This window comes from Oculina patagonica, chromosome 2, assembly GCF_052425735.1.
Source record: "Oculina patagonica isolate OP01 chromosome 2, crgOcupat, whole genome shotgun sequence".
In the NCBI taxonomy this organism is placed as follows: Eukaryota; Metazoa; Cnidaria; class Anthozoa; order Scleractinia; family Oculinidae; genus Oculina; species Oculina patagonica.
In genome coordinates this window covers 7,595,763-7,623,021 of record NC_135759.1, presented here as the reverse complement: position 1 = coordinate 7,623,021, position 27,259 = coordinate 7,595,763, and the positions used below count along the sequence as shown (strand labels likewise).

At 39.7% G+C, this 27,259-nt stretch overlaps 2 protein-coding genes across 3 annotated transcripts in view; both read left to right on the top strand.

Moving 5' to 3' along the window:
• Nucleotides 1-27,259, top strand: part of LOC144642807 (uncharacterized) — a 104,874-nt gene that overhangs the window by 50,372 nt on the left and 27,243 nt on the right. The window lies entirely within an intron of this gene.
• LOC144642762 (uncharacterized) overlaps nt 1-27,259 on the top strand; it is a 64,807-nt gene that overhangs the window by 17,723 nt on the left and 19,825 nt on the right. Inside the window, exons 10-12 of the mRNA XM_078501820.1 lie at nt 5,631-5,702; nt 18,903-18,974; nt 19,090-19,161. Coding sequence (XP_078357946.1) covers nt 5,631-5,702; nt 18,903-18,974; nt 19,090-19,161 — 216 coding nt within the window. The remainder of the gene's footprint in view (nt 1-5,630; nt 5,703-18,902; nt 18,975-19,089; nt 19,162-27,259) is intronic.

Below are 27,259 nucleotides of genomic sequence, written 5' to 3'. Positions count from 1 at the left end.
CGTTTTGACGAGTTGAATCGGTTCAGCAGCCCCGCACCGGTTCAAAGCGGCTCTTTGATTGGCTGATTCACGAGAACAATAGAACATTATTTATTAGAATAAAGACTTTATATGTTTTGTGGTGTACCGAGTGTACCGAGTGTACCGAGTGTACCGAGTGTACCGAGTGTACCGAGTGTACCGAGTGTACCGAGTGAACCGAGTGTACCGAGTGAACCGAGTGTACCGAGTGTACCGAGTGTACCGAGTGTACCGAGTGTACCGAGTGTACCGAGTGTACCGAGTGTACCGAGTGTACCGAGTGTACCGAGTGTACCGAGTGTACCGAGTGTACCGGGCGTACCGGGCGTACCGGGCGTACCAGGCGTACCAGGCGTACCAGGCGTACCGGGTGAACCGCTCGTAACGGGTGTACCCAGCGCACCGTGCGTACCGGGCGTAGGCGTACCGAGCTCGAGCGTGGCACGCCCTTTTTCTTGTCTTAAGCCGCGTATAGTCTGAGTACCCAACGAACAAAATCTTTAAATTTCCATTTCCAGAGTTTAGATCCTAGATGACTTTTTTCATACCTGTACTATACTACGATAAATATTATCTTTTAAGCGATGTTCACCGAAATGTGCCGCTGAGTTCACAACAGCAACACAAACCCAAAAAGGATTAATAAAGCAGAGGGAACGCGTCTTTTACACAACTAATTACGTCCAATATTTGCTTCATGATTCCTGTGTGTTTGTGTAATTTTATTTTAAATTACGCGTCTCGCATATCCCCTTTACCACTACTTTGTTGTGCCCTGCCAAAACTTGCGGAAACATGCTAAAACCTGAAAACCTGTAGCTATTTTGTAAAATCTTCTTTAGCGATTCAGTGGAATTCAGTAGAACGTTGTTTTTTCCATGTTTTAAGAAGATAAGGGTAGCACAAAAGTTTGCAATAAGATGTAAATAATTATGGTAGAGCAATTCTGGTTCACAAAGTTCACAAGCTTTACGCAAAAGCTCACGGCGATTCAGTGCAATTCTATAAAACGTCAAACCTGCTTTTTGTTGTTTGGTGTTGTTTGAAAATATTTATTTTAACAAGAGAGTAGCACATAGTAGCACATAATTTTGTCCAACAAAGTCTGGTGGACTCCCTCTTATTCCATCGTTCGGCGTGACAGTATTTCGCTGGAATTTATTTTCGCGATTTGGACAAAAAGTATGTTAAAACATTAAAAAATATATGTCCAATAACGTTTTAGTCTTATATGAGTCATATGCAGGTTTCACTAACGACTTTAGGAAATACTTTGTGCAGAGATGGAAACGATCCGAAGTCGGCTTGAAACGGATCCTGCTTTTTCACATGTAGAAAATGACACTTAATCCGATGCTGTTGCTGAGCCGGCACCATCGTTTGCTGCATTTACGCTGCTGTCTTGGCCGGTACGGCCATAGTACGGCCATAGCCGTGCTTACCCATGCTTACCCATGTTTGCCCTTGCTATTATAAATCTCTATGATAAGCCATAAAGGTTCTTTACATGGAATGTAAATTAGAGGAACTACTAACGAAGAAAGAACTTACCACAAAACATATAAAGTCTTTATTTTAATAAGTACTTTTCTATTGTCTTCGTTAATCAGCCAATCAGAAAGCCGCTTTGAACCGGTACGGTGCTGGACTGCTCTTGGCTACACAACCAAAGCTCGCGTGTGATGTGGTTCGGTACGTCTCGGTTCAGAATTTATAAAAAATTGACCAAAATCAGCCAATCAGAGAGCTGCTTTGAACCGGTGCAGGACAACTGGAAATCGGTTCACAAACGTAAAGTCTGTGTCCGAGCAAAGTGCACCATACTGCTGGAGCGTATCCCGGTTTCCGTAGCATTAAGCAACCAGGAGTATGGCTACTTCCCCCTTGATGGGATGCTAGTCCATTGTAGGGGTACCCCCCAGGAGAGACACTGTGAGAGTAAAGTGCATTGCCCAAGAAAGCAACGCTGAGCCCCAGCCAGGCCTCGAACCTGCGCCGTTCGATTCAGAGTCGAACGCGCTACAGATTCAGAGTCGAACTATTCTGCAGTTACAAAGTCAGTATTAATCCCATTCAGACTGGGACACGAGAGAAGGAGAAAAAAGTGTCCAATGCCATTGTCAAAATTTTATAGGAAAATCCATTACCTGACGAGGAAATTCCACGTTAAATTTCACGCGAAAAACCGATATCGCACGAATCGCGAAGCCATGAGTGTGATATCGGTTTTTCAAGTAAAATTTAACGTGGAATTTACGAGTCAGGTAATGGATTTTCCTTGAATGGTATAGAGAAATCCACGAGGGGGCGCTTCTACCCCCTTCCTTGTACGTTCGAGGGGTAACACAGGTTAACGTTGTAGTTTTATTTAACTTCGATTTTGTAAAATTTGCTTACAAAAACTAATAAAGGACTTTAAAAAGTTTTGTCAAACAGTCCTTTTTTTAACCTAAACTGTATGTCGGTTTGCGGTTGCTATGGCAATGTATAAAATCATGGCAAGCTGTTGACAAATCACAATTTCTGCGGAAGATGAATGATCAGCTGCTGGCAGTCTTAGCGTCATAAAATATAAATCTTTTTCAAATGCAACCTTGACAGGGGTTGTATCCACCCCCTTCCTCTTATGTCCTTCCTTATACGTCCAGGTTATTATTTTACTGAACTTCGATTTTAAGCGTAGATCTTGTGTTATTTCCACCTGGAATTAGCTTAATCGATTACAAAATCGACAGAATCCTTTTAATCTTAAAAATAAAATTATTAAAAATTAACGGTATTTAAAGGACTTGGCTCAAGGAGTTTTCGCACACAACACTTAGCTTGTGCGGCTGTAAGTAGAACTATTCTGCAGTAACAAACTCAGTATTAATCCCATACAGACAGCCGTTACTTCGCCGGTACCAATTTATACACATGGGTGGAAAGAGGCACTGTGAAAGTTAAGTGTCTTGCACAAGAAGCAACGCAGCGCCCCGGCCAGGCCTCGAACCCGGGCCGTTTGATTCAGAGTCGAACGCGCTAACCGTTAGGCCACCGCGCCTCCGAAAAGGGCGCTGCTTATTATGTATCCATCCCTCGGCTTTGCGGACTCATTTAGTTTTACCCAGTTCACAAGCCTCGCAACGAGGAGGAGTCCGTTATGCATAAAGTACACCCAAAAATGAAATAATCGTTTTTGTAATATTATTACAACCGTTCACCATTTTGGGTTCACCATCTTTGATTTCAGCGTTCGAACTTGAAATTAGCTCAATCCATTACGAAATGGACAGAATTCTTGCAATCTGATAAGAATAATTCTTAATTTTTGACCGAGTTTAACTAAGGGAGGTTTAACTTGTTGATAAGTTTCTGTACAAGAATCAATTAAAAGGCTTGCCTCAAGAAGTTTTCTCACACAACACCGAGTTGAGATATCTGTAAATACAACTATTCTGCAGTTACAAAGTCAGTACCAATTCAGACTGGGATACGAGGGAAGGAGAAAAAAGCTGCCCAATGCTATTGTTAAAATTTCCTTGAAATAATTTTAAATATTGTTCTCCAGACATACCAATTGGGGGGTGGGATACGTGTCAGTCATTTTGAAATGCTCTATTAAACGTTCACAGAGAATGCCAGCAAAACCAAAAACGAAATATCACACAACGAATCTTTTTTTTTTTTTAATTTAAAAGTTTTTTTTAATGAAAAAAAAAAAAAAAAAAAAAAGCTCGACGGACTCTCCAAAAAAAATTTCGCTTCAAGCTCGTAGTCTGAACACAACCAAACCAAATCAAACTATAAGATAACCTAACTAAGTTTTTCAAAGAGTTTGTTTCAGCTGAGGTGAAGGAAAGAAGGCCCCAAGCCAATCAAGGGATAAATCCGGTTCGGGAACTTTCTTTTGTTAGCAGGGGCTTTATCTAAGATTTAGCTCTGTAGTTTAGCGGGAGGTACCCTGCTACCTTCCAGGAACTTTTTTTTTAACAAGTGGACCAAAAAATCATCAAGGAACATGGTGTCTGATGTAGATCTTTACTCTTTGCTTATGACAAAATGGACAATTCTGGGAATTGTTTGTTTCGCTCATAAAGACCTACATTTCTTGTTTCTGGGATATTTTCCTTTGGTGAGTTTCAAGATGCGCCCCCCCCCCCCCAAAAAAAAAAAAAAAAAAAAAAAAAAAAACAAACAAACAAAGAAAAACAAAAAAAAAAAAATAAATTAACTAATTAATTAATTAATTAATTAAAAAGATTGAAGCTCTCTCTCTGTACGACATTGCCAGCTGCTGAACTGGAATCGAATTGTTAGACGACAAGCGTGCCATCTTAGATCTAAGAGCTCAGACAGCTCACTGCTGAGCGGTACCAACAAACATCACACCGACCACAGGCTACCCGGAGCAAACAGTTAACGAAACATAATACATTACTTTTTTCATTTCTTGAAAGTCAAAAAAGCCAGAATATGCTAGTAGTGCTAAATTCAAATAAAAGCCATCTTGAAATCCTCGAGGGGGTGCTTTTACCTCCTTCCTTGTACGTCCGTGGGCTAACACAGGTTAACGTTGTTGTTTTGTTTAACTTCGATTTTTGTAGAATTTGATTACAAAAACTATAACAAAACTTAAAAAGTTATGTCAAACAGTTCTTAATTGGCGTAATCTGTATGTCAGTATGCGGTTGCTATGGCAATGTATGAAATCATGGGCACGCTGTTGACAAATCACAAGATCCAGGAGACAGGAGGCAGCGTGGTCCCGGATTCAAGTCCCGTTCTGACCAGTATGTGGATTTGTTCTCGGTCGTCCCGGGTTCAAATCCCCAACTGGTCTGCCTCCTGCCAGTTGGGATTTTTAATCATGTTATGTTTATTTAATATACCGTAGAATTCCGGTTATACCCTGGGCATACAACTTCGTAAGGGGTTTTGGGTGGGCTTATAGCGGAGGGGCTTATATCCGGGAGGGCTTATAGCGGAATGAAAAAAACGTTTCAAAACGAGCCACGGGAGTGTTGATGGAAATCGTTTTTAAGTTAAAAACACATAATAAAGCAACATTTAGCCCTATTCAGTACTGTCATCTGGTAGAGGGGGGCTTATTCCGGGGGGGCTTATACCGGATGTATTTTTTTGTTTCCAGGATGATGGGCCTATAACTGGGGGGGCTTATAAGCGGGGGGCTTATAACCGGAATTCTACGGTATTATATTTGTTCAGTATTTGTTTCATATACACGGCCCCACAAGCTTCTAGCTTTAAACACAAACCGTGTATAAATAAAGTTGCTTTACCTTTACCTTTATCCCTGTCGATATTTATAAACGTTTGTAAAGACACATCCTTGTAGGATACTACTATTCGTTCGTTGTCAACACCTCGAAGAACTGGAATAGCTTGTAGTCTTTCATGCACGAAGTATGTCAAAGTACACCCAAAAATTAAATGATAGTTTATTAATATTACGAACGTTCACCATTTTGGGTTCACCATCTTTGATTTCAGCGTTCGATCTTGGAATTAGCTTAATCCCTAACGCATGGACAGAATTCTTGCAATCTTATAAAAACAATTCTTAATTATTGACCGAGTTTAACTAATGAGGTTTTACTTGTTTATAGGAGTCTGTCACAAAATCAATTAAAGGACTTGCCTCAAGAAGTTTTCTCACGCAACACCGAGTTGGAATACCTGTAAGTAGAACTATTCTGCAGTTACAAAGTCAGTATTAATCCCATTCAGACTGGAACAAGAGGGAAGGAGAAAAAGGTGCTCAATGACATTGTCAAAATTTTCCTTGAAATAATTTTAGATAGTGTTCTCCAGACATACCAATTGAGGGGTGGGATAAGTAAAATGGAATGACAGGAAAACCAAAAACGAAATATTACACAAGGAATCTTTATTTTTTTTTTAATTTAAAAGTTCCTCAATGTTTATTATTAGACCACACACAGAAAGACGGGAAAAACACACGACCTCGTCAGGTTGTTTTCAGGTTGTGTTATACCATTCAGGGTTATCTTATTTTAAATTTCCGGATGGTCATGTGATTAAATTTAGCGTTCAATTCGGCTATATTTATTGTATGTACGTTAGTACATTTATCGTCGATTATTGTTACATTTGAAATCAGTATTACATTTAGCATTTTTTGTATTACATTTACAGTTTTATAACACTGAGCGGTGACACAACGACTTAGACAGGCGGTAATTAAACAAATTAACAAGGGTGCAGTTGTAAAAAGTTCGATTACAGAAGCTGGGGTAAAAGATACAAATGCCGCTAAGAGACCTGCAACATTGAAAAGGAGTATATAGCAGAAAAAATAAAATAATTGACAAAACACTCAATTTAGGAAAATTTACTGAAGGAACTCGCAGACAGAGATATGTAAGCTTGCTGACTGCTAAACAACACGGACATAGACAGTACATCAGTTGATCAGTTGATGATAAGTCGCAAATGAGCGCATTGTAGACATACATAATGAGTTACCATGAGGAACTTCAGCATGCAATCGCTCAAGAGTTCTAGTTTTCGAACGAGCGTCCTATTCTCATCGGTGTTTTGCAAAGCAGAGCGTTACATAAAAGGAGATCAGCTATATGGTAGAATACTACATTGGCCAAGGCAATTTACACTCCACGCATCAATAGATCCGAAAGGTGATTAAAAATTATTCAAAACCTTGGTTTACGTCCACTTCCGACATAATACTTCTGCCAGCCAAACCGGGTTTGTCTTGGTAGAGCAAAAAGTGCAACAATCCAACCAAGCCTTCCTACAATCCAGCGATTCACGAGCGATTTCTAAAAAATCAAGCGGTGATTCTACGGCGAAACGGACACTATAAGATAACGTCACCTAATTTTCTAATAGTATGTTTAAGCTGAGGTGAAGAAAAGAAGGCCCCAAGCCAAACAAGGGAAAAATCCGGTGCAGGAAATTTCTATTGTAAGCAGGGCTTTATCTGGGATTTAGCTCTATGGCTTAGCGGGAGGTACCCTGCTACCTTCCGGGATCTTTATATCAAATGGACCAAAACGTCTTCAAGAAACATCGTGTTTAATGTAGATCTTGACGCTCTCGCTGACAATTAGAACTCAAAGTTATTACAAAAAGGAAAATTTGGGAATTGTTAGAGTCAATCATAAAGATATAGGTTTTTTTATTGTATCTGAGAGACCTTTTTTGGCATATTTTCCTTTGGTCGGTTCCAATAAAGAGATTGAAGCTCCCTGTACGACATTGGCAGCTGCTGAATTATCTGAACTGGAATCGAACCCTAAGACGAGTCAGTAACAAAAAGTATATTTTTAGAGCAAAACTACGTCACGTTTTCATTACCTGAAAGTCAAAAAAGTCAGAATATGCTAGCAGTGCTAAATTTAAATAAGCTTTCGTTCTTATTAGTCAAAGCAAAACTAGTTTACCTTGAGTAGGAAGCCGTTTGCTTGCACTACAAGATGACACATCTTTAGTTGGCTATGACATCATATAATGTCATAACCATCATAACCATTCACAATTTTGGACCCGCAATCTTGGATTTCACTATTTTTTAAGAAAGTTAGAAAATAATGGAAATTAATGTAAAGTCAAGACAAAAAGCTAATGGGTTGTAAAAATATACGAACTGTGCAATTTACTTCATAAAACTGAAATTATGTCAAATCATTCCAATATTTTTTTAAACAGTTGCTATTCTCATTCATAATTATGACGCGGAACTCACAAGTGCGTGGATTACATAACCCTGTTTGTTTATAGATAGTTGTATTATGTAATGCCTAATCAGCATGTGCACAATCGCGGTATTTAAAGATCTCTTTGCTTAGTTTCGGGACATTTCGAAAGAGATACGCAAGCCGGGAAGTCCGAACAAATTTTCGACCCTCCCACCTCCCCTTCGGCGACGTAATACACAGCTATAGTGCTTTCTCACCCAGTCGCTCATTGCCTCGGCCACAATCTTTTCCCATATCTTATCCACGCCGGACAATGAGCGGCATAATTAATGACTGAGAATGGTAAACTATATTTGGTCAAGCCTGCATGTAGTTTTGCGGTTTTCATTGTGATTACAAAATCAAGGACACCGTTGCAAGACTTAAATATTTCGAAAGCTGAATAGCATCCTGCTGGGAGTTTCAGCATCATATAGTAAATCTCCTTTTCAAAATTGCAAGAAATCCACGAGGGGGCGCTTCTACCCCCTTCCTTGTACGTCCGTGGGCTAACACAGGCTAACGTTGTTGTTTTGTTTAACTTCGATTTTGTAAAAAAATTGCTTTCAAAACCTATAAAAGAACCCTTAAAAAGTTATTTCAAACAGCCCTTAATTGGCGTAATCTGTATGCCAGTATGCGGTTGCCATGGCAATGTATAAAATCATGGGCACGCTATTGACAAATCACAGTTTCTGCGGAAGATGAATGATCAGCTACTGGCAGTCTTAGCGTCATAAAATTAAATCTTTTTTAAATGCAACCTTGACAGGGGTTGCATCCACCCCCTTCCTTTTACGTCCTTCCTTATACGTCCGGGTTATTGTTTTACTGAACTTCGATTCTCAGCGTAGATCTTTTGTTATTTCGCACTTGGTATAAATAAATAAATCAACCTTGTTTTACGAGGGTTGCACGGTATTAGCTTTATTCATAACAAAATAGGCAGAATCCTTTCAATCTTAAAAGAATAGCTGCGGGTAAGAACGGCCCCTGGAATTTCTAGCTATATCGAACATAATCAAAACAGGTCCAAATTGCGAATGCAGGTTTGTTTACGTGTGCTTAACACTGTCATGTCTTTCATTTCGCTGGTCTTTCGTTCGTTTTCGAAAAATAACATATGCAAAAAAAAAAAAAAAAAAGGTTTTTTAGCTTACATTGTCCACAGTAATCCAGCACTAGACATTTTTCCACGCATCGCGTGTGCAAATCTTAATTGCTTCGAGGAACTTTATTACAGTCGTCCGGGTGTAAAAACAGCGTTTCACAAACCAACTTAGCTGACCGCTCCCAGGCGGTAGCAGCGAGGGACTCGGACTCGCTATTCTATTGTGACGTCTAAAGTCACATGTTAGGGATTCAAGTACAGAGAACAAAAATGGCGCATTTCTTGGGGAAATAAACTACTGGTTCGTTTTAGTGCAAATGCATCCACTTGGCGGTTGAAGGACATCATTAAGTCTGAAAACTCGTAAGTTTTACAGCATTTTTCGAAGAAATGAGAGATGTTCGGCCTTTGTTTTGTACAATAGTGCTTTTTAGCGCTCAAGAGAAAAGTTGTTCGATTAAGGTCGGCGGAGCCAAGTGGTAAATAAAGTCTTAAAACATAGATCGTTTGTCGAGAACTATGTCAGCGTGAGTTTTGCAGTGTCCCCGTGGGTGCGGCAGCGACAAAGTTGCCGAGAAGCGAACTGGTTTTAGACTTAAAAAAATTCTTTAGATGTTCCGCAGGGCACCTTTCCTTCGCAATATTTTTTCTGTGTCTCATTAATATTCATCAATCAATCTATCGATTCGTGCGAACGAAAACCTCAGAAGATTTTGTAGATGTGTGATGATGTAAGGAGTGGAGATAGAAGTGAGAGCAAGCCGGCGGCACTTAACCTCAAATTACAGCTAACGGAGACAGATTAAAATAGTCTTGCCCAAAACAACAAAAAGCAGCTAACCGCAAGCAGACTGCAGTGAAAGCTAGCCGCCAACAAACTGGCGTGAAAGATTACTGCACGAAAAGCGCGATTTAAGTGTAATACTCCATAATTTTCGAGCTTTTTTAAAAGTTCGCGGACACCGTACCTCACCGATTTCGCTGAAATTTGGCATGCAGTCTTGTTTTAGGGTCCTAACTACCAAATGGATATTAAAAAGTTTCAATTCTTTTTATTTTGGAAAATATCGAGAAGGCCGATTTGAAGCGTCCGTGACGGCCCGCCAACATGGCGGATCGAAGGTGTTCTTGTTACTTCGACACTAAACCTGCCGTCACAGTTTCTCGATCATACTTGGTATAGTTATAAAGAACTATCTTTCTTCTTTCTATATATCAAAATAGATTCGGCAAATGTTGAGTTTGGATGATCAACGGCCAAAAAGTTTGAAGGTATGTTAACGATGTTTTGAACAGTCTCAAATTTACTACAAAATGAAAAGCTTATAACTCCACTGTTATCTCGAATTAGAACAAGCCATTTACCATGAACAAAGCTTGTTCATTGGTGAATTGATTCCATTAATAAAAATATTGGGGAAATGTAACCGTTAAGAATAAAAAATTATGGAACCTCTAGTAAATTGGCCATTTCAGCGCCATTTCAGCGGATCAGCTCATTTAACAGCAAATAATCGGGAGAAACATGAAAGGGTTACAGTCGTTTATAATAAGCAGTTTTCAGGTATTCTTTGCTTATCTTAAACAAATACATAATCTTTGCCAAAGATATGGCGATTTTTGAGCGTACGATCGTTTCTCCAAATTTTTATGTCGGCAACTTTATTTTATTTGTTGTCGAGATTATACGCTGTTGTTATTCAATATTCGTTTCACAAGAACTTCTGTTGCTCGCATTTCCCAAATCACTGTTTAAGAAATTGCCCATTCCGTAACAGGGTCATTCTTACTTTTTCTTTAAAAATTACTACGAAAGCAAGAATGCCATAGAACGGTTTTATACTAGTGAAAATACCTGTCAGACATAACTTCAACTGTTTGTGTTATCTGGCTGTTTTCACAAATATGCAAATTAAGGAATTCTTAAAGTGCCTATCTTTAACTATTTCACACTTAAAGATTCCTCTAAATCTTTTCACCTACCTTTTGGCCAAACGAAGTTTTGTGTCTCCAGGCAGAATGCTCGTTATCAGCAATGAAAGTCGAAGAGATACAGAAGCTCGAGTAAAATTCTAACTGCTGTGAAATGAACATCGTTTGAGCTTGACGTGTATTTATAGATTGCGCTCGAGCTCCGTTAATTAAGTTTATTCATTTGGCGATCAGATAAAAATCAATGAATGATCAGAGTTATTAAAGTCCATTTCTAAGCACGAGAGACACGGAAGTTTGTTTCAGAAGTATTTATGCATAGAAATACCGGTTTATTTTTGAGCGGTAAATCTGCATTTATAATAGCTGGGAGTTTGGGGTGTTTTTTGGTGTTTTTTTTTTGAGGGGGGCTCGGGGGGGGGGGGGAGGGGGGTGTGGAAGTGGTGCCTTCGTATCCTCTTTTGTTCTTTTACACAATGGCCTGAATTTGGAACAGTTCGGGGAATGGATTATCAATTACTCTTCGTTATGCTACCCCTTAATGTGGGAGCGCCGCGCCTCAATTCACGATAAAAAATTTATGGCGCCGCCCGGTCCATTTATGTAGTTCTCCGCCAGGTCTCTCAATAGGCAGGTTACGAGCCTAGTGGCCCATCAGGCCGGAGCTCATACCGGTTTCCGCAACGTGAAGCGACAACGAGTATTTTTTACTCCACCCGGATGGGATGCTATTCCATCGCAGGGTTACCTCCCTTCCCGAAAAGCTAAAGATTGACTGGTAATCATTTTTAAACCTGGGTAAGGAAAGGGACTCTGGGAGTTGAGAGGCTTTCCAAAGAACTTAACGCATTGTCCCCCAAAAGCTCTATCCAGGACTGTTTGGTCCAGAGTCCAGCGCAGTGACCATTATTAGGCCATCACGCTCCCCAACCGTGTAAGAAAGTGCAAAAATCTGCTTGTATAAGCCCTGGGGTTGTACAGTTTGGTACGAAATGTGGGCTTTTAAATGTGGTAGGTCTTATATCCGTGGTTGGGGTGCGGTGGCTTAAAGCGAAATTAAAAAACTTCTTGTTTTCTGAAAAACGTTTTTATAAACTGATTTGAATTACATTAATGAATTAAAGGGACAGTGTCACCAAGATTTAATAAAGCTTAAAACTCTCAAGACGGTAACCTGGTAGGAAAAAAGTGGCCTTAAACTTTGACAGTTGACTTGGAAGAAATATATGGGCCTTGAATTGGGAGGGCTTATGAGAGAAAAGGATAAAAAGGGGAGTTTCACAGAATCTGCTCAACAGCGTACTCTCGACCAGCTTTCATTTATCTGCCCACTGTCTTTTCCTCTCTCCAGGTTTTAGTAAGGCCAGACCGCTATGAGTGGATTTACAATTCATATTAACACTTTTTTGAGATTTTTAAATCCCGGTTCGAGCTTTGGGGGGATATTGCGTTGAGTTCTTCGGAAAGCCTCTGTACTATCATACCGTATTTAGTCGAATAAGCGCCGCCCCCGAATTTTCGAATAAGCGCCGCCCTCGAATAAGCGCCGCATTTCGGACAAAAAAGTTAATAAGCGCCGCCCCCGGCGCCGCAGTCCCGATGCGGCGCTTATTCAAGGAAATCTGTTTAACTAGAAACAGAACTACAAAGCAACTCTAAAACAAACTTGGACATTTCTTTCCATCAAAAGCGACGTTCTGCAGTTCAAAGTGCTTGTTTTACCGCTCAGTTTTTCTATTGAACATTCTTCAGAACAATCTTCAGCAAGAGACGACTTTTGGCAATCAGGGGACCCTATTTTAATAAATATAAAGGATTAGATTCTTTGTGGCGTCAAACTTTTTAATAAGCGCCGCCCTCAAATAAGCGCCGCCCTCGAATAAGCGCCGCACTGGAGGCGTAAAAAATTTAATAAGCGCCGCGGCGCTTATTCGAGTAATTACGGTAGTCCCTTTCTTCACCTAGGTCGGCGATAAGGACATACGTGATGTAAGTCATGACGCATCACGAGAGGTGTCCTTATGGAGAGGTTCGACTTTAATAAAAAAGTCTGAGATAACAAAAACAGCCAAGTTCTCACCTGCTTTTTTTTTTGGAAAAATCTGGACGAAAAAATTTGTATCTTTTAACTTGCCCTAAAAAGAATTGATTCGAAATTCATTTCAAATCAATGAGGAAAATGTGTTAGCTTTACTGTTATTATGTTGTTCTTGCCGCGAGTAAGCCACGCCTTCTTCGAACACGATAATTACTGATGACACAAACATAAAGTCATGTTCATTTCAAAATCAGCTCGCATTGTGCTTATTAACAGATGAGCTCTTTTGTTCAACATTCAGACCACTGTGTCAGAGATCTAAAGAGGATTCGGAGGCACCACTTCCACCCCCCCTTCCCCCCGCCATCCTACAACAACACCAAAATAAAAACCCAAACTCCCAGCTATTATAAATGCAGATTTACCGCTAGAAGCCGAGTATTTTTTTACATTGTGTCTAGATACCCGGCAGCCGGGAAGTGTTTTCAAAATACTACATACCCGGCAGTCTGAAATTATTCTAGAATTTTCACGGAAAAACCAATCCAATCCTCCTCAAAACTATAGATCTTTGCTTAGAAATGCCAAGCGATTTCAATTATAGTTTTGGCTTTGTGTTTGAGGAAATTTTCGAGCTTGGGCATACTACAAAATCTTGATTCTTCGACACTTAGAAAAAATTCGTACTCTGACTCCGGTGTCAACTCTTATAGAATAATTTCTACAAAAACTGAAGTTGAAACCCTGCGAGAGTATTCGATATTTGCTGAGAAATGCGAAGCGATTCTAAATAATGTTTTGCTTTTGTTGTGGACGAATTCTCTTGGCTTCGGCGTACTATAAAATCCTCGACTCACGGGCACGGTTGTTCAAAAGACTAGATACCCGGCAGTCAAAAATTCATGAATAATCAATACATTCAATATCCACAAAAATGATCATTGAAACCTAGCTCCCGGCTCCCGAGAGTATTTCAGTATTTCAATTTTCAGTCGGAAATACCAAGCGAGTTTTTACAATGTCAGTTTGGTTTTGCACAAATTGTACGAACTTTATGTGACTAACGGGCACGATTTTTCAAAGACTACATACCCGGCAGTCAAAAATCAGATCAACAGAACCTCAACGCTATTAGGCACACGTTGCGAACTGATCTGAGAGTGGTCTCCTCACTGAGGGGACAAATCCCCTGAATTTGAAAAAATCTACTTGAGTGACTATATATAGAGGAACGCTTTGTATTTCTATTTAACCGAGAGCTTCGTCGCTTCCAACGCTAAAGCCGTTTAGCTCACAGAAGAACTTCGTCGCTTCCAACGCTGAGTTCGTTTTGGCGCGAAAACCAACACCACGTGCCACCTTTGTCACGCCACTAAAGTGTCACACCGGAAGTTACATCGGTGGCGGACTTTCGTCACCGAACGCTCAAGTGTTTTGTAGCTATTTTGTACTACTTTGCCGAGGCAATTGTTGAATTGAGGCCTTAAGTTGGAAAATCGCTTGGTATTTCTACACCGACATCTCAGCAGGTTCAAATGGAAATTTTGATGGAAAAACGGGAAGCATTTTTGACTGCCGGGTATGTAGTCTTTGAAAAATCGTGCCCGTGAGTCACATAAAGTTCGTACAATTTGTGCAAAACTAAACTGACATTGTAAAAACTCGCTTGGTATTTCCGACCGAAAATTGAAATACTGAAATACTCTCGGGAGCCGGGAGCTAGGTTTCAATGATCATTTTTGTGGATATTGAATGTATTGATTATTCATGAATTTTTGACTGCCGGGTATCTAGTCTCTTGAACAACCGTGCCCGTGAGTCGAGGATTTTATAGTACGCCGAAGCCAAGAGAATTCGTCCACAACAAAAGCAAAACATTATTTAGAATCGCTTCGCATTTCTCAGCAAATATCGAATACTCTCGCAGGGTTTCAACTTCAGTTTTTGTAGAAATTATTCTATAAGAGTTGACACCGGAGTCAGAGTACGAATTTTTTCTAAGTGTCGAAGAATCAAGATTTTGTAGTATGCCCAAGCTCGAAAATTTCCTCAAACACAAAGCCAAAACTATAATTGAAATCGCTTGGCATTTCTAAGCAAAGATCTATAGTTTTGAGGAGGATTGGATTGGTTTTTCCGTGAAAATTCTAGAATAATTTCAGACTGCCGGGTATGTAGTATTTTGAAAACACTTCCCGGCTGCCGGGTATCTAGACACAATGTATTTTTTAACCGCGTCAGTCAATAATAAACCGGTATTTGTATGCATAAATGCTTCTGAAACAAATATCCGTGTCTCTGGTGCTTAGAAATGGACTTTAATAACTCTGATCATTCATTGATTTTTATCTGATCGCCAAATGAATAAACTTAATTAACGGAGCTCGAGCGCAATCTATAAATACACGTCAAGCTCAAACGATGCATGTTCATTTCACAGCAGTTAGAATTTTACTCGAGCTTCTGTATCTCTTCGACTTTCATTGCTGATAACGAGCATTCTGCCTGGAGACACAAAACTTCGTTTGGCCAAAAGGTAGGCGAAAAGATTTAGAGGAATCTTTAAGCGTGAAATAGTTAAAGATAGGCACTTTAAGAATTCCTTAATTTGCATATTTGTGAAAACAGCCAGATAACACAAACAGTTGAAGTTATGTCTGACAGGTATTTTCACTAGTATAAAACCGTTCTATGGCATTCTTGCTTTCGTAGTAATTTTTAAAGAAAAAGTAAGAATGACCCTGTTACGGAATGGGCAATTTCTTAAACAGTGATTTGGGAAATGCGAGCAACAGAAGTTCTTGTGAAACAAATATTGAATAACAACAGCGTATAATCTCGACAACAAATAAAATAAAGTTGCCGACATAAAAATTTGGAGAAACGATCGTACGCTCAAAAATCGCCATATCTTTGGCAAAGATTATGTATTTGTTTAAGATAAGCAAAGAATACCTGAAAACTGCTTATTATAAACGACTGTAACCCTTTCATGTTTCTCCCGATTATTTGCTGTTAAATGAGCAATCTATAAATACACGTCAAGCTCAAACGATGTTCATTTCACTGCAGTTAGAATTTTACTCGAGCTTCTGTATCTCTTCGACTTTCATTACTGATAACGAGCATTCTGCCTGGAGACACAAAACTTCGTTTGGCCAAAAGGTAGGCGAAAAGATTTAGAGGAATCTTTAAGCGTGAAATAGTTAAAGATAGGCACTTTAAGAATTCCTTAATTTGCATATTTGTGAAAACAGCCAGATAACACAAACAGTTGAAGTTATGTCTGACAGGTATTTTCACTAGTATAAAACCGTTCTATGGCATTCTTGCTTTCGTAGTAATTTTTAAAGAAAAAGTAAGAATGACCCTGTTACGGAATGGGCAATTTCTTAAACAGTGATTTGGGAAATGCGAGCAACAGAAGTTCTTGTGAAACGAATATTGAATAACAACAGCGTATAATCTCGACAACAAATAAAATAAAGTTGCCGACATAAAAATTTGGAGAAACGATCGTACGCTCAAAAATCGCCATATCTTTGGCAAAGATTATGTATTTGTTTAAGATAAGCAAAGAATACCTGAAAACTGCTTATTATAAACGACTGTAACCCTTTCATGTTTCTCCCGATTATTTGCTGTTAAATGAGCTGATCCGCTGAAATGGCGCTGAAATGGCCAATTTACAAGAGGTTCCATAATTTTTTATTCTTAACGGTTACATTTCCCCAATTTTTTTATTAATGGAATCAATTCACCAATGAACAAGCTTTGTTCATGGTAAATGGCTTGTTCTAATTCGAGATAACAGTGGAGTTATTAGCCTTTCATTTTGTAGTAAATTTGAGACTGTTCAAAACATCGTTAACATACCTTCGAACTTCTTGGCCGTTGATCATCCAAACTCAACATTTGCCGAATCTATTTTGATATATAGAAAGAAGAAAGATAGTTCTTTATAACTATACCAAGTATGATCGAGAAACTGTGACGGCAGGTTCAGTGTCGAAGTAACAAGAACACCTTCGATCCGCCATGTTGGCGAGCCGTCACGGACGCTTCAAATCGGCCTTCTCGATATTTTCCAAAATAAAAAGAATTGAAACTTTTTAATATCCATTTGGTAGTTAGGACCCTAAAACAAGACTGCATGCCAAATTTCAGCGAAATCGGTGAGGTACGGTGTCCGGCAAAGTTCGAATCTTATAGACTATGACAATTAAGTGTTAAGCTGACTCTGATCCTAAACTTAGTTTAAACGATAACCCTAACACTAACCCTTATCCTTGGGTATAGCTTTTTAAACCTAAATTTAAAATGAAACCCTAGCGTCAAACATTAACCCTAACCCTTGGGGTTAGGGCTAGGCCTGTAATCCCAAACTTTAGCTGGTTTCATTGTTTTAAGGAACAAAAGGTTTCCTTTCTTTATCGTTTGTGTAAGAAAAGTCCTAAAGACGCCACCAGCAAAAAACCTTGCCTTTTGCATGTGTTGATTTTTCTAAAACGAACGAAATACCAGCAAAATGAAAGACAGGAGAGTGTTAAGCACACGTAAACAAACCTGCATGCGCAATCTGGAGCTGTTTTGATAATGTTCGATTTAGCCAGAAATTACAGGGGTGTTCTTTCCCGCAGCTCTTCAATTTTGAAATATTGACCGTATTTAACTAATAAAGTTTTATTTTTTGACAGGGTACCGCTCAGCTCACTGTTGCTGCTGAGCGGTACCAAGAAACATCACACCAACCACAGGCAGCCGGAGCAAACAGTACACGAAAGTTTTAGAAAGAGAATGCATGAGTAACAAAAAAGTATATTCAGAACGGAACTACGTTAATTTTGCATTACGCGAAAGCTAGAATATGCCAGCTGTGCTTAATTTACAGTGAGGATACTTGAACCATGAACACTCGACTTTGTTTCGGGCATTTTCTTAACGGTTAACCAATGAGCACTCTTTATATAAACAGAAGAATTAGCATTTTTTAAGCGCCGTCCAATCACAGCGGTGGCGGCAAAATATAATGTGAGTTTTTTTATGTCAGCTTCTCAGCTGTATTTCGAATGTGAAATGGCCTATGCGTCTGCTAACTACGCTGGTGAGTTCATATTTTTCGCTAGAATCAAGTTATCTTTCAAGATTTTATTACCACTGGGACTTTATTACTCCTGTTCGGCAAAGGTGAATGTAAACTTGGCGTTAATCGATAGTATGGGATCCACGACAATGGTAAAGCTCTGTCCCAAGTTTATCGGGAAACAGTGCTTGATCTACATCATCAAGGGTTTGCGCAGAGACAAATTTCACAAAATATCCGAGTTAGCGTCGGATATGTAAATAAAGTTGACTAATTTTACGAAGACAGTAACTCATCTTTGTCTGCGCCGCGAAAAACACCGGTTTGAAATAAAATGTCAGCTCATGTTGTTGAATATGTGGAGTTAGATAAATTATGTAAACTAGCATGTGTGCTATTGAGATTCAACAAATATCTTCTTAAGACATACATCTTATATGAATTCATTCTGAGTATTCTGTCATTTCTATTTTAATAGGAAGCTTTTTTTGAGAAATTTTGTGTGACGCACTTTATATGACTCCACTAAGTACAATAATCATCAGTACTTGTGTGAGATATTCTTGACCAAAGAGGAAGTTTTTAGTGATATTTTCCTGTCACTTTGTCATAGCTTTATCCCTGATGAAAAAAATAAAACGACTTTAGAAAAAAAGCTCGTGCCACTGAATGATTAACGTTATTTCTATTAAAATATAAATTCGTTTATTGCACACTTATTGTACACCAATAGAGCACGACACAATTTGTCTAACGTCTTATTTGTTTCCAAATTGCAATTTTTCAAGGTAGCTCATAACTTTTAATTTTATGTATGTTTATTTTTATTAAAAAAAAACGCGATTGTAGAAATATATATGCATAGAGTTTATCAGTGAATCGATTTATAGATCCATTTTATTAGTAACTGTTAATGTGCAAGCTACTTTTGGTAAGAAGTGGTAATGTGCAGTGTAAATCACATTCTAGTTATTAAGCGATGTATTTCTTTGATAGGGATTTATCAAAGAATCAGTTAACAGAGTTACGTCAGAAGGTTTTCTCAAACAACACTAATCTTCAGTATTTGTAAGTATTACTTTTTCGACTTTATAAAATTGGCATTTTTCCGATCCAGGTGTGACTTTTCCTGCTTATTAAAATATGTTTTATGTTAATTTATGTTTGTTTTCTTTTTTACCAGATTTTTACAAAATAACTTCATAAGCTATATACCAAGAAAGGCGTTTAGCAACCTCGCAGAACTTGAATATTTGTAAGTATGAAAGTTCGACACCGTTCACCTCGTTCCAACAAAAGCGTAGATTTTTAAAAATCTTTATTTTGTTTTTTTAATTTTTTTATACAACTAGCCAAGTACTAGGGTGAACAATATCAAATGACAGCTAAACGAGTAACTAAATATAAAAGTGGACAAGGAAATGTCCGATTCCTGTTAAACGATGCTCCGATCCAATTGAAATATTACGGAAATTATCCAATCCATTCTGAAAGTACTGCCTTCAATACCCCAAAATACCTTTCCTCAATAAAATGACGCGATAACGGTTTGTCAAAAATAACTACTCTCAAAGCACGATCTATTTCAGGGTTGATTAGTTCTAATAGCAATCGTGATAAGGCATGTCAACGGTGCAATAACTGTAATTTCATTCGGCCCTGCGAAAATATAATCTATGCCAACGAGGCGAAATGGTTCGTCCATCGGTCAACACAGCGCAGGATGACCCAGTTTCTCGGCTATTTTTAATGCCAATCCCCTGGCAATAGTAGTTGTTGTTAACTTAGAAGCCCAGTAAATTATATTTTCGGAAGTGCTAAGAAGTCAATTACATTCAGTTTGCTTTTACCGTAAACCAAGGGTAGTCTCTCATTTTTCTCGGGTCAGTCCAACGGGCGAGCACTAAAGATTCCGAGAAAATTATTTCTGACGAGTCGACGTCTCGCTCGTTGTGTCTCCTCGTGCGAAATGATTTATTCGCGTGCTTCCACGGACGACGCTTTGATCACTGGCACTTTATGTTGATTTTGTTAACTCGTCCTGTGTACTCTGGGTAGATATTCATCAACTAGCACAGAAAGTGCTTGGTTATAAAGATCAAATCATGAATGATCATGAATGTTATGTTTAACTGAACGTCTTTATTCACGGCTTTACAGGAGTACAACAATCTTCGTTTTCACAGCTTTCGATCGATCTGTGCATGGATTTACAACTTCGAGCACAGCGAACACGGTGCGAGTCACGTGACGCTCGCTGCTGGGTACCCACGGGGGTACAATTACTGGTCAAAAATCTTGGGTTTCTTACACAGCCTACCCCTGCGGGTGTAGCGGGCTGAAACATTCTCCCCACCTTGTCCTTGTCTTGTCTATCGGAGAGGACAACAATGTTTGTTTTATGGGAGCTTCTTCTTTATGCACACCTGTTTCTCACGGTCAACTGATGCATATACTCTTGCTTCCAGTGCTTCCAATAGTGGTTGAATAATCTCTGCACGTAAAGATACCTCTCCATAATGTTCTTACTAGACATCTCAAGGCTCTCTTCATTAACATCAGGTAATTGGTTAAGTGGTCTGCCAATGGCGAGATGGGCAGGTGAAATAGGGGATGGATCTCTATAATCATCACTCACTGCAGTCAGAGGTCTTGAGTTGATGACACCTTCAATTTTAATAAGCAGTGTGTTCAGTTCAGTGAAGGTGAGAAGTGCTCTTCCCAGGACCTTGCGAAGTGGTTCTTTGACTGCTTTACAAAATCGTTCCCACCGCCCACCTCTCCATGGCGAACGCTCAGTGATCAATTTCCACTTGATTCCCTTTGATGATAACTCAGACTTGATACGATCTAGATCCATTGCATCCCACATAGGTTGGGTTTGTGTCTTGCGCCTGGCATAAACCTTCTTGATTTCATTACTTGCTGCTACGAATGTTTGTACGTTACTGACCACACTGTATGGCACAGACCTCTGCGACATGTCATGCGACTTAAGGCTTGTAGGAACTCGTCTGTTGACAGGCTGTTTGTTAGTTCTAGGTGAACCATGCGAGACGATGCACAGGTAAATAGACATATGTATGCTTTCTTTACACTTGATCCCTCTTTCACGTATAGGTGCCCAGCGAAGTCAATACCAATGTGTTTAAATGGTAGAGAGAGTGTAACTCTCTCCTCAGGAAGCCGTCCCATTTTCTGATCACAAGGGCCAACTTGCTGCTTTTGACAAATTACACATTTTCTGATGATTCGCTTGACTTCACGTCTTCCTTGGGTTAGCCATATTCTTTGTCTCAGGGTTGAAAATATGGTTTCTGGACCAGCATTGAACATCTGTTTGTGGACATCTAGTATCATCTTGGAAACTTCTAAATGTCCATATGGCAGGATTACTTGATGCTTTGTTTCTTCAGGAATGTCAGCGAACTGCAATCGTCCACCTACACTTACTACTTGATCAGCTTTGTAATAGTAAGAGTCTAACTTTAACAGGCGGCTGCTTCTAGGCAGTGCTTCTCCAGCTTTCACTTGCTCGTAGTCTTCTTTATATGCATCTTGTTGTATCCACATATAGCACTTCAGCTCTGACTGTTGCATTTCTTCGACTGACAGCTCAGTTACGGGAGACTTGCATTTTGCTTTGAACACCTTTACAGCTCTTAACACGTAAGCAGTTACTCGGATCAGCTTCATCCATGTTCCACAGCGAGACATATCGATTAATGGCTTCACGGTGACTGATGTGCAAGCATGGGTTACTCTCCGTTCCTCATCACAGGCTTTTGGTGGACTATCTTCACTTTGATATTGGATGGGTTGATACTCAAGAGGTAAGGACAGCCATTGTGGTCCATTCCACTAAAGTCCTCTTGACATCAGCTTGTCACAATTCGATCCACGTGTCAACAGATCTGCAGGATTGTCCTCGCTAGCACAGTAGTGCCAACACTCGGGATTCCATGTTGACTGGGTTTCTGATACTCGATTTGCTACAAATGGCTTCCATTGTGAGCTTCGTCCTCTAATCCAGTGAAACGTCACAATACTATCTGTCCAACATACAACACGGTACATCTTGATTTGCAAAGTATCTACAACAAACTTAAACAATCTAGCATTGACCACTGCTGCTAGTAGTTCTAATCTTGAAAGTGACACTTCCTTGATAGGTGCAACTCTGGATTTTGACATCACTAGCTGTGAGGATGCTTGTCCCAGCTTGTCAATAACTCGAATGTACACTGCTGCTCCATAGGCCTTTGGGGAGGCATCTCCAAAACCATGTAACTCGACGGTAGACTCTGAAGTGACACTTGTTCTAAACCATCTAGGTATGGCCTCCTCCTTTAGCTGCAACAACCCTGACTTTCATGATGACCTCTCTCTTTTAATGTCACTTACTGTCCAGTGGGTCATCCCACTCTAATCCTCTCTGCCAGAGCTCTTGGAAAAGGATCTTTGCTCTCACAGTGGCAGGCGAAATCAGTTCCATTGGGTCAAGCACTTTGGATGCTAAACTTAAAAGACTTCTCTATGTCATTGGATCATGGGATGAAACAATTTCGTTCGGTGCAATGAATCTGAAGCAATCAGATGTCAAGTCCCATGAAACACCAACTGCTTTGAGTGGTTAACATGAGTCAAACTTCACTAGCGGCGAAGATGCTCTTTTCTCTGGGTCTATGCTATCCATTACGAGCTCTGAGTTGCTAGCCCATTTCGTCAAGTTAAGCGCTGCTGTCATCGTGATTTCTGACATCTCTTGTTGAAGCTTCATTGCGGAGTTGTCTGTGTCGGCTCCCGTTAAGCAATCATCTACATAAATGTTATGTAAAATTTCCCTCACAGCATTAGGGAATATCTCTGCATACTTATTGGCATGAGCATGCACTGTTGCGATGGCAAGAAATGGACTAGAGTTCACTCCAAATGTCAATCTTCGCATTCTGTAAACGTTAGCTACTTCATCTGTCCTTAGATCCCTCCACAAGTACCGGTGGACGTCTTGATCGTTTGGTGCAAGTTTAATCTGAAGATACATCTTCTCTACATCTGCTATCATGCCAACGAAAACGGATGAAGACATGTGCGAGGTTTTGTTGTAGTGCAGGACCAGGAAGGACACACTCATTAAGAGATGCGCTGTCTTGCTCTCGGGCAGAAGCATCAAATACGATTCTACACTTTGTGGTCTTTCTGTCAGCACGGAAAACAGCATGGTGCGGTAAGTATCGGACAGTTCCATCTTCACTGCTCAAGTCAGTTACTTCCTCTGCAAAGTCTTTCTCTACACACTGGTTGATTGCAGTTGTGTATGCTTTAGCTTTCTCAGGGTCTCGTTTTAGCTTCCTTTCGATACTTTCGAGTCGTTTAACAGCTTGCGCATAATTGTTCTCTAGTTTTGGATGGTCCTTCTTCCATGGCAATCGAACTTCGTAGTTTCTTCCATCAAAGTTCAGTCCATCATTGAGGTCAGCGACTGCATACTCTTCTTCTTGTGACATAGTTGTATTCACAGTTTCAGTTATGCCAATTGCTTCTAGTTCCCAAAACCGTTTCAGACTTGTGGTGACCTCTTTATTCTCTACTATTGTTAGCATGGATGACGTGTGCTCTGAATAACTTTCTAAAGGTCCTGTAAGTATCCAGCCAAGGTGAGATTCTACAGCTACCAATGATTCAGGGGTTTCTCCTCTCTTACAATCTCCAGTTACGAAAGAGTAGTAGTGATCTGCACCGATAAGCACATCTACTTGAACTGAATTGCGCGGGTAGGAGTCTGCAAAAGTCAAACCTTGTAGGTGAGGATTGTCCTTAAGATTCAACTTGACAGGTCCCAAGGGATTACAAATCTTGGGTATGGTAAGAACTTCCATTTTCACAGTTCCTGTTGGATGTCCCTGAATTGGCGAAAGAGTAAATGGCACTATTTGAAGTCTCTTGGTTTCACTTGTGTCTCCACCCAGGGTTGCAACGCTAAATATTTCTGAGGGACCTTGCAGACCAATGGATTCTGCAATGTTCTTTCGGATGTACGACCGTTGACTGCCAGAGTCAAGTAGAACACGAACTGTAACTTCTTGGCCATTCACTGATAGCTTAGCTAACGCTATCTGAAGAAGTGTCTCCTTCATGGATGAAGAGGGTTTCGAAGCAGCCAATCCAGTCAATGTGGTATTGTTAGGATTCTCAGTTCTTGCAACGAATGGCTGACTATGCAGTAATTTGTGATGACGTTGACCGCAATTTACAACAGAACACTTGGGGTGACGACAAATTTTAGAGAAATGCTTGCTGTTGGTAGGCTTAAGACAGTTGAAACACAACTTGTTTTCTTGAACTAATTTTCATCTCTCATCTACTGGTTTGCCATTTAAACTCTGGGCAGTTAAGTGACCCATGATTTGCTTTACAAAATTTACAACTTGGAATTGTAGGTGGTTTTGCCTTACTGAACAAAGCAGAAGCAGTTGACACTTCAGACTTTAGACTTCAGACTTCAGACTTCAGACTTCAGACCTCAGACTTCAGACTTCGGACTTCTGACTTCAGACTTCAGACTTCAGACTTCAGACTTCGGACTTCAGACTTCAGACTTCAGACTTCAGACTTCAGACTTCGGACTTCGGACTTCAGACTTCAGACTTCAAACTTCAGACTTCAGACTTCAGACTTCAAACTTCAGACTTCAGACCTCAGACTTCAGACTTCAGACTTCAGACTTCGGACTTCAGACTTCAGACTTCAGACTTCAGACTTCAGACTTCAGACTTCTTACTCGTCTCCCGACGTCGGACATGGACTTCTGGTTATTCGATTTAAGACTTACGAACACTAGTAAAATTACACAACAGTTCTGACGTATCAGGACTAACAGGACTAAATAGTTCAAAGAATTAATTAACATTTTGCCAGTTGTAGTGATTTAGACTTAAAAAGACATGGAAATTACCTAAGTATTCTTTACGACATCTTATTTTCAATCCTTTAAAAATTCATTTCTCGAGTTAAATTGTCTACTTTTGTCAACACATCCACTGCATTTCCCAATTGTTCCATTTATACTACCATCCGTCTAGTATAAGTACACACGAATGATTAGTGTATCTAGTAACTACAGATGGATCCCCCAGTAACCCTTCCAGTCGAACTATCCACTTTAAATCACTAGTCAAGACGGAGTTCGTTTTAACGGATAATTAAGTATCTTTTAAGATGATTTGGGCTACATCATATGGTAAGATGCTTGAGGAAGAGTCGGTACATGATTGAGAACAAGCGTGATTCGATTATTTTGTGATTCAATATAAATATAAAATATATTCTAAGCATAATTGAGTTTTTTTCTTTTCCTCAAGTAGTTATTTTCCATAAATCACATGTCCAGTAAATTCCAAAGCTTACAATATTGCAATGTACTTTAATGAAGTTATAATTGCAAAATTGCACGTTTTTTCGCTTCTATATCTAGCTTAATTTAATAAAAAATGCAGTTACATTAGCTCATACAGTATAAAAAACTCTAAAGGACTTTGTGTACAAATTGTGCAATCTTATATCATGAAATCTATCCAATTCGCGTAACAAGTGTCATAGCGTGACCTTTGTCACACAATCTCTAATTAATATTTAATCACAAAATAATCGAGTCACGGTTGTCGGATTTCTTTCCTACAGTGCCACAGTTCAGTTATTTTGAAAAGTTCTATTGTGACTATTAAGTCATGTTATGTGCCGTCAGTACTGTTGTGTAATTTTACTAGTGTTGAGTGAAAAAGTATAAGTCTTCACTCTCGAATCGATGAATCCGAAGTCTGATGTCCGACGTCGATAGTAAGGGCCTGTTTACATGGAAGGCGGGTGTCCCGGCTAACGGAGTTACCCGGCTAACCGAGCAACCCTGGGCTAGCCAACGTTTCATACGTTTCTTTAGAAAACGCACTGGAGCGTTACATACTATACGGGAAACTTCGCCTTGTCGGGGCTCTCAGTCTATTTGCCCGGGGCACCCTTCTAGGCGAGATAGCTTTTTGCCATGTGAACGCGTGTTTTTAAATTAAATTTGAAGCTAATGGCAAAAAATTGTATAAATTCTGGATCCAAATTTAAACAGTGCTATTTGACCAAAATTAGAACAAATTAGTTTTATCTGTAGGCTGGAAAATACTTTTTTGAGCAACAGCTAATCAATTCATTAATTTCAATTTGGCGGCCAATGACTGTTGAATTTCTATTGAATTCCCCCCCCCCCAAAAAAAAAAGGACGCAGTAAATAGGCCATTTCCGTTATATTAAAATTCTAACTTGGATCCGAGGCTTGGGAGAATAAAAAAAAAGATATCACGTCGAGGTTCAGGGATGAATAAATCATTTCTTATGTTTCATTCCCCCAAGCCTCGGAGCCAAGTTAGAATATTAATATATCGGAATTGACCTATTTCTAAGAGCTTGCACATCAAAGTAAAATAGGTTTGATGACGGCTAGCCTTGTTTATTCAGTACAAAAGTCATATTTTTTTCAATCATTTGGAGCTACATGGTTTTCCTACGCTGTGACACGCTTCAATGACGCTGTCTTAACTCGGGTAGAGGTACTGTGAATTCTGCATGTAAAGGCAGGCTATGTTTCATCCCTTCTAGCCGGGTAACTCGGTTAACCGGGGCACCCTCTCACCATGTAAACACGCCGTGAGAAGTCCGAATTCCGAAGTCCGATGTCCGAAGTCCGAATTCCGAATTCCGATCTCCGAAGTCCGAAGCCTGAAGTCTGAAGTCGGAAATCTGATGTCCCTCCTCGGCTTTCGTACTCAACTGAAGATATGCCATGCGAAACTCTGTCAATCTCTCGATTCTAATCTGTATTTTGACCTTATTGCCTTCACTTTCACTCAGCTCTGAAATATCACGAATTAAGGCGTCAGTATCCCCCTGCAATACTTTCGCTTTAAGTCTAATCGAAGTAATTTCCTTCGACTGTTCCTTGCTAACGGATGGAGGAACTTCTTTGCTAAGTTTAGCGAAATTCAAATCTTCGTGTGATTCTGACGGCTCTGATTTCACAGCAGTCTTTGACTCATAATATGCGTTTACTAACCTCTGAATCAAGATCTTTTTCTTTCCAACTGTTGATAATCCTTTCTCTTTGAGTAATCCACGTAGTTGCTCCACTGATTTTCGAGATAGCTCCTCTTCGATATCACTGTCACTTCCATTGGCGGCCATCTTGTCGCCCACGTGGTTTCTAGTGTTGACTCCACGAAGTCTCACAGAAGTCAGTCAATCCACAGCAAAATGTTCTTGCGATCTTTTAAATCCACAGGTCGAAGGACCATTATGTTTTGTTTTACTCA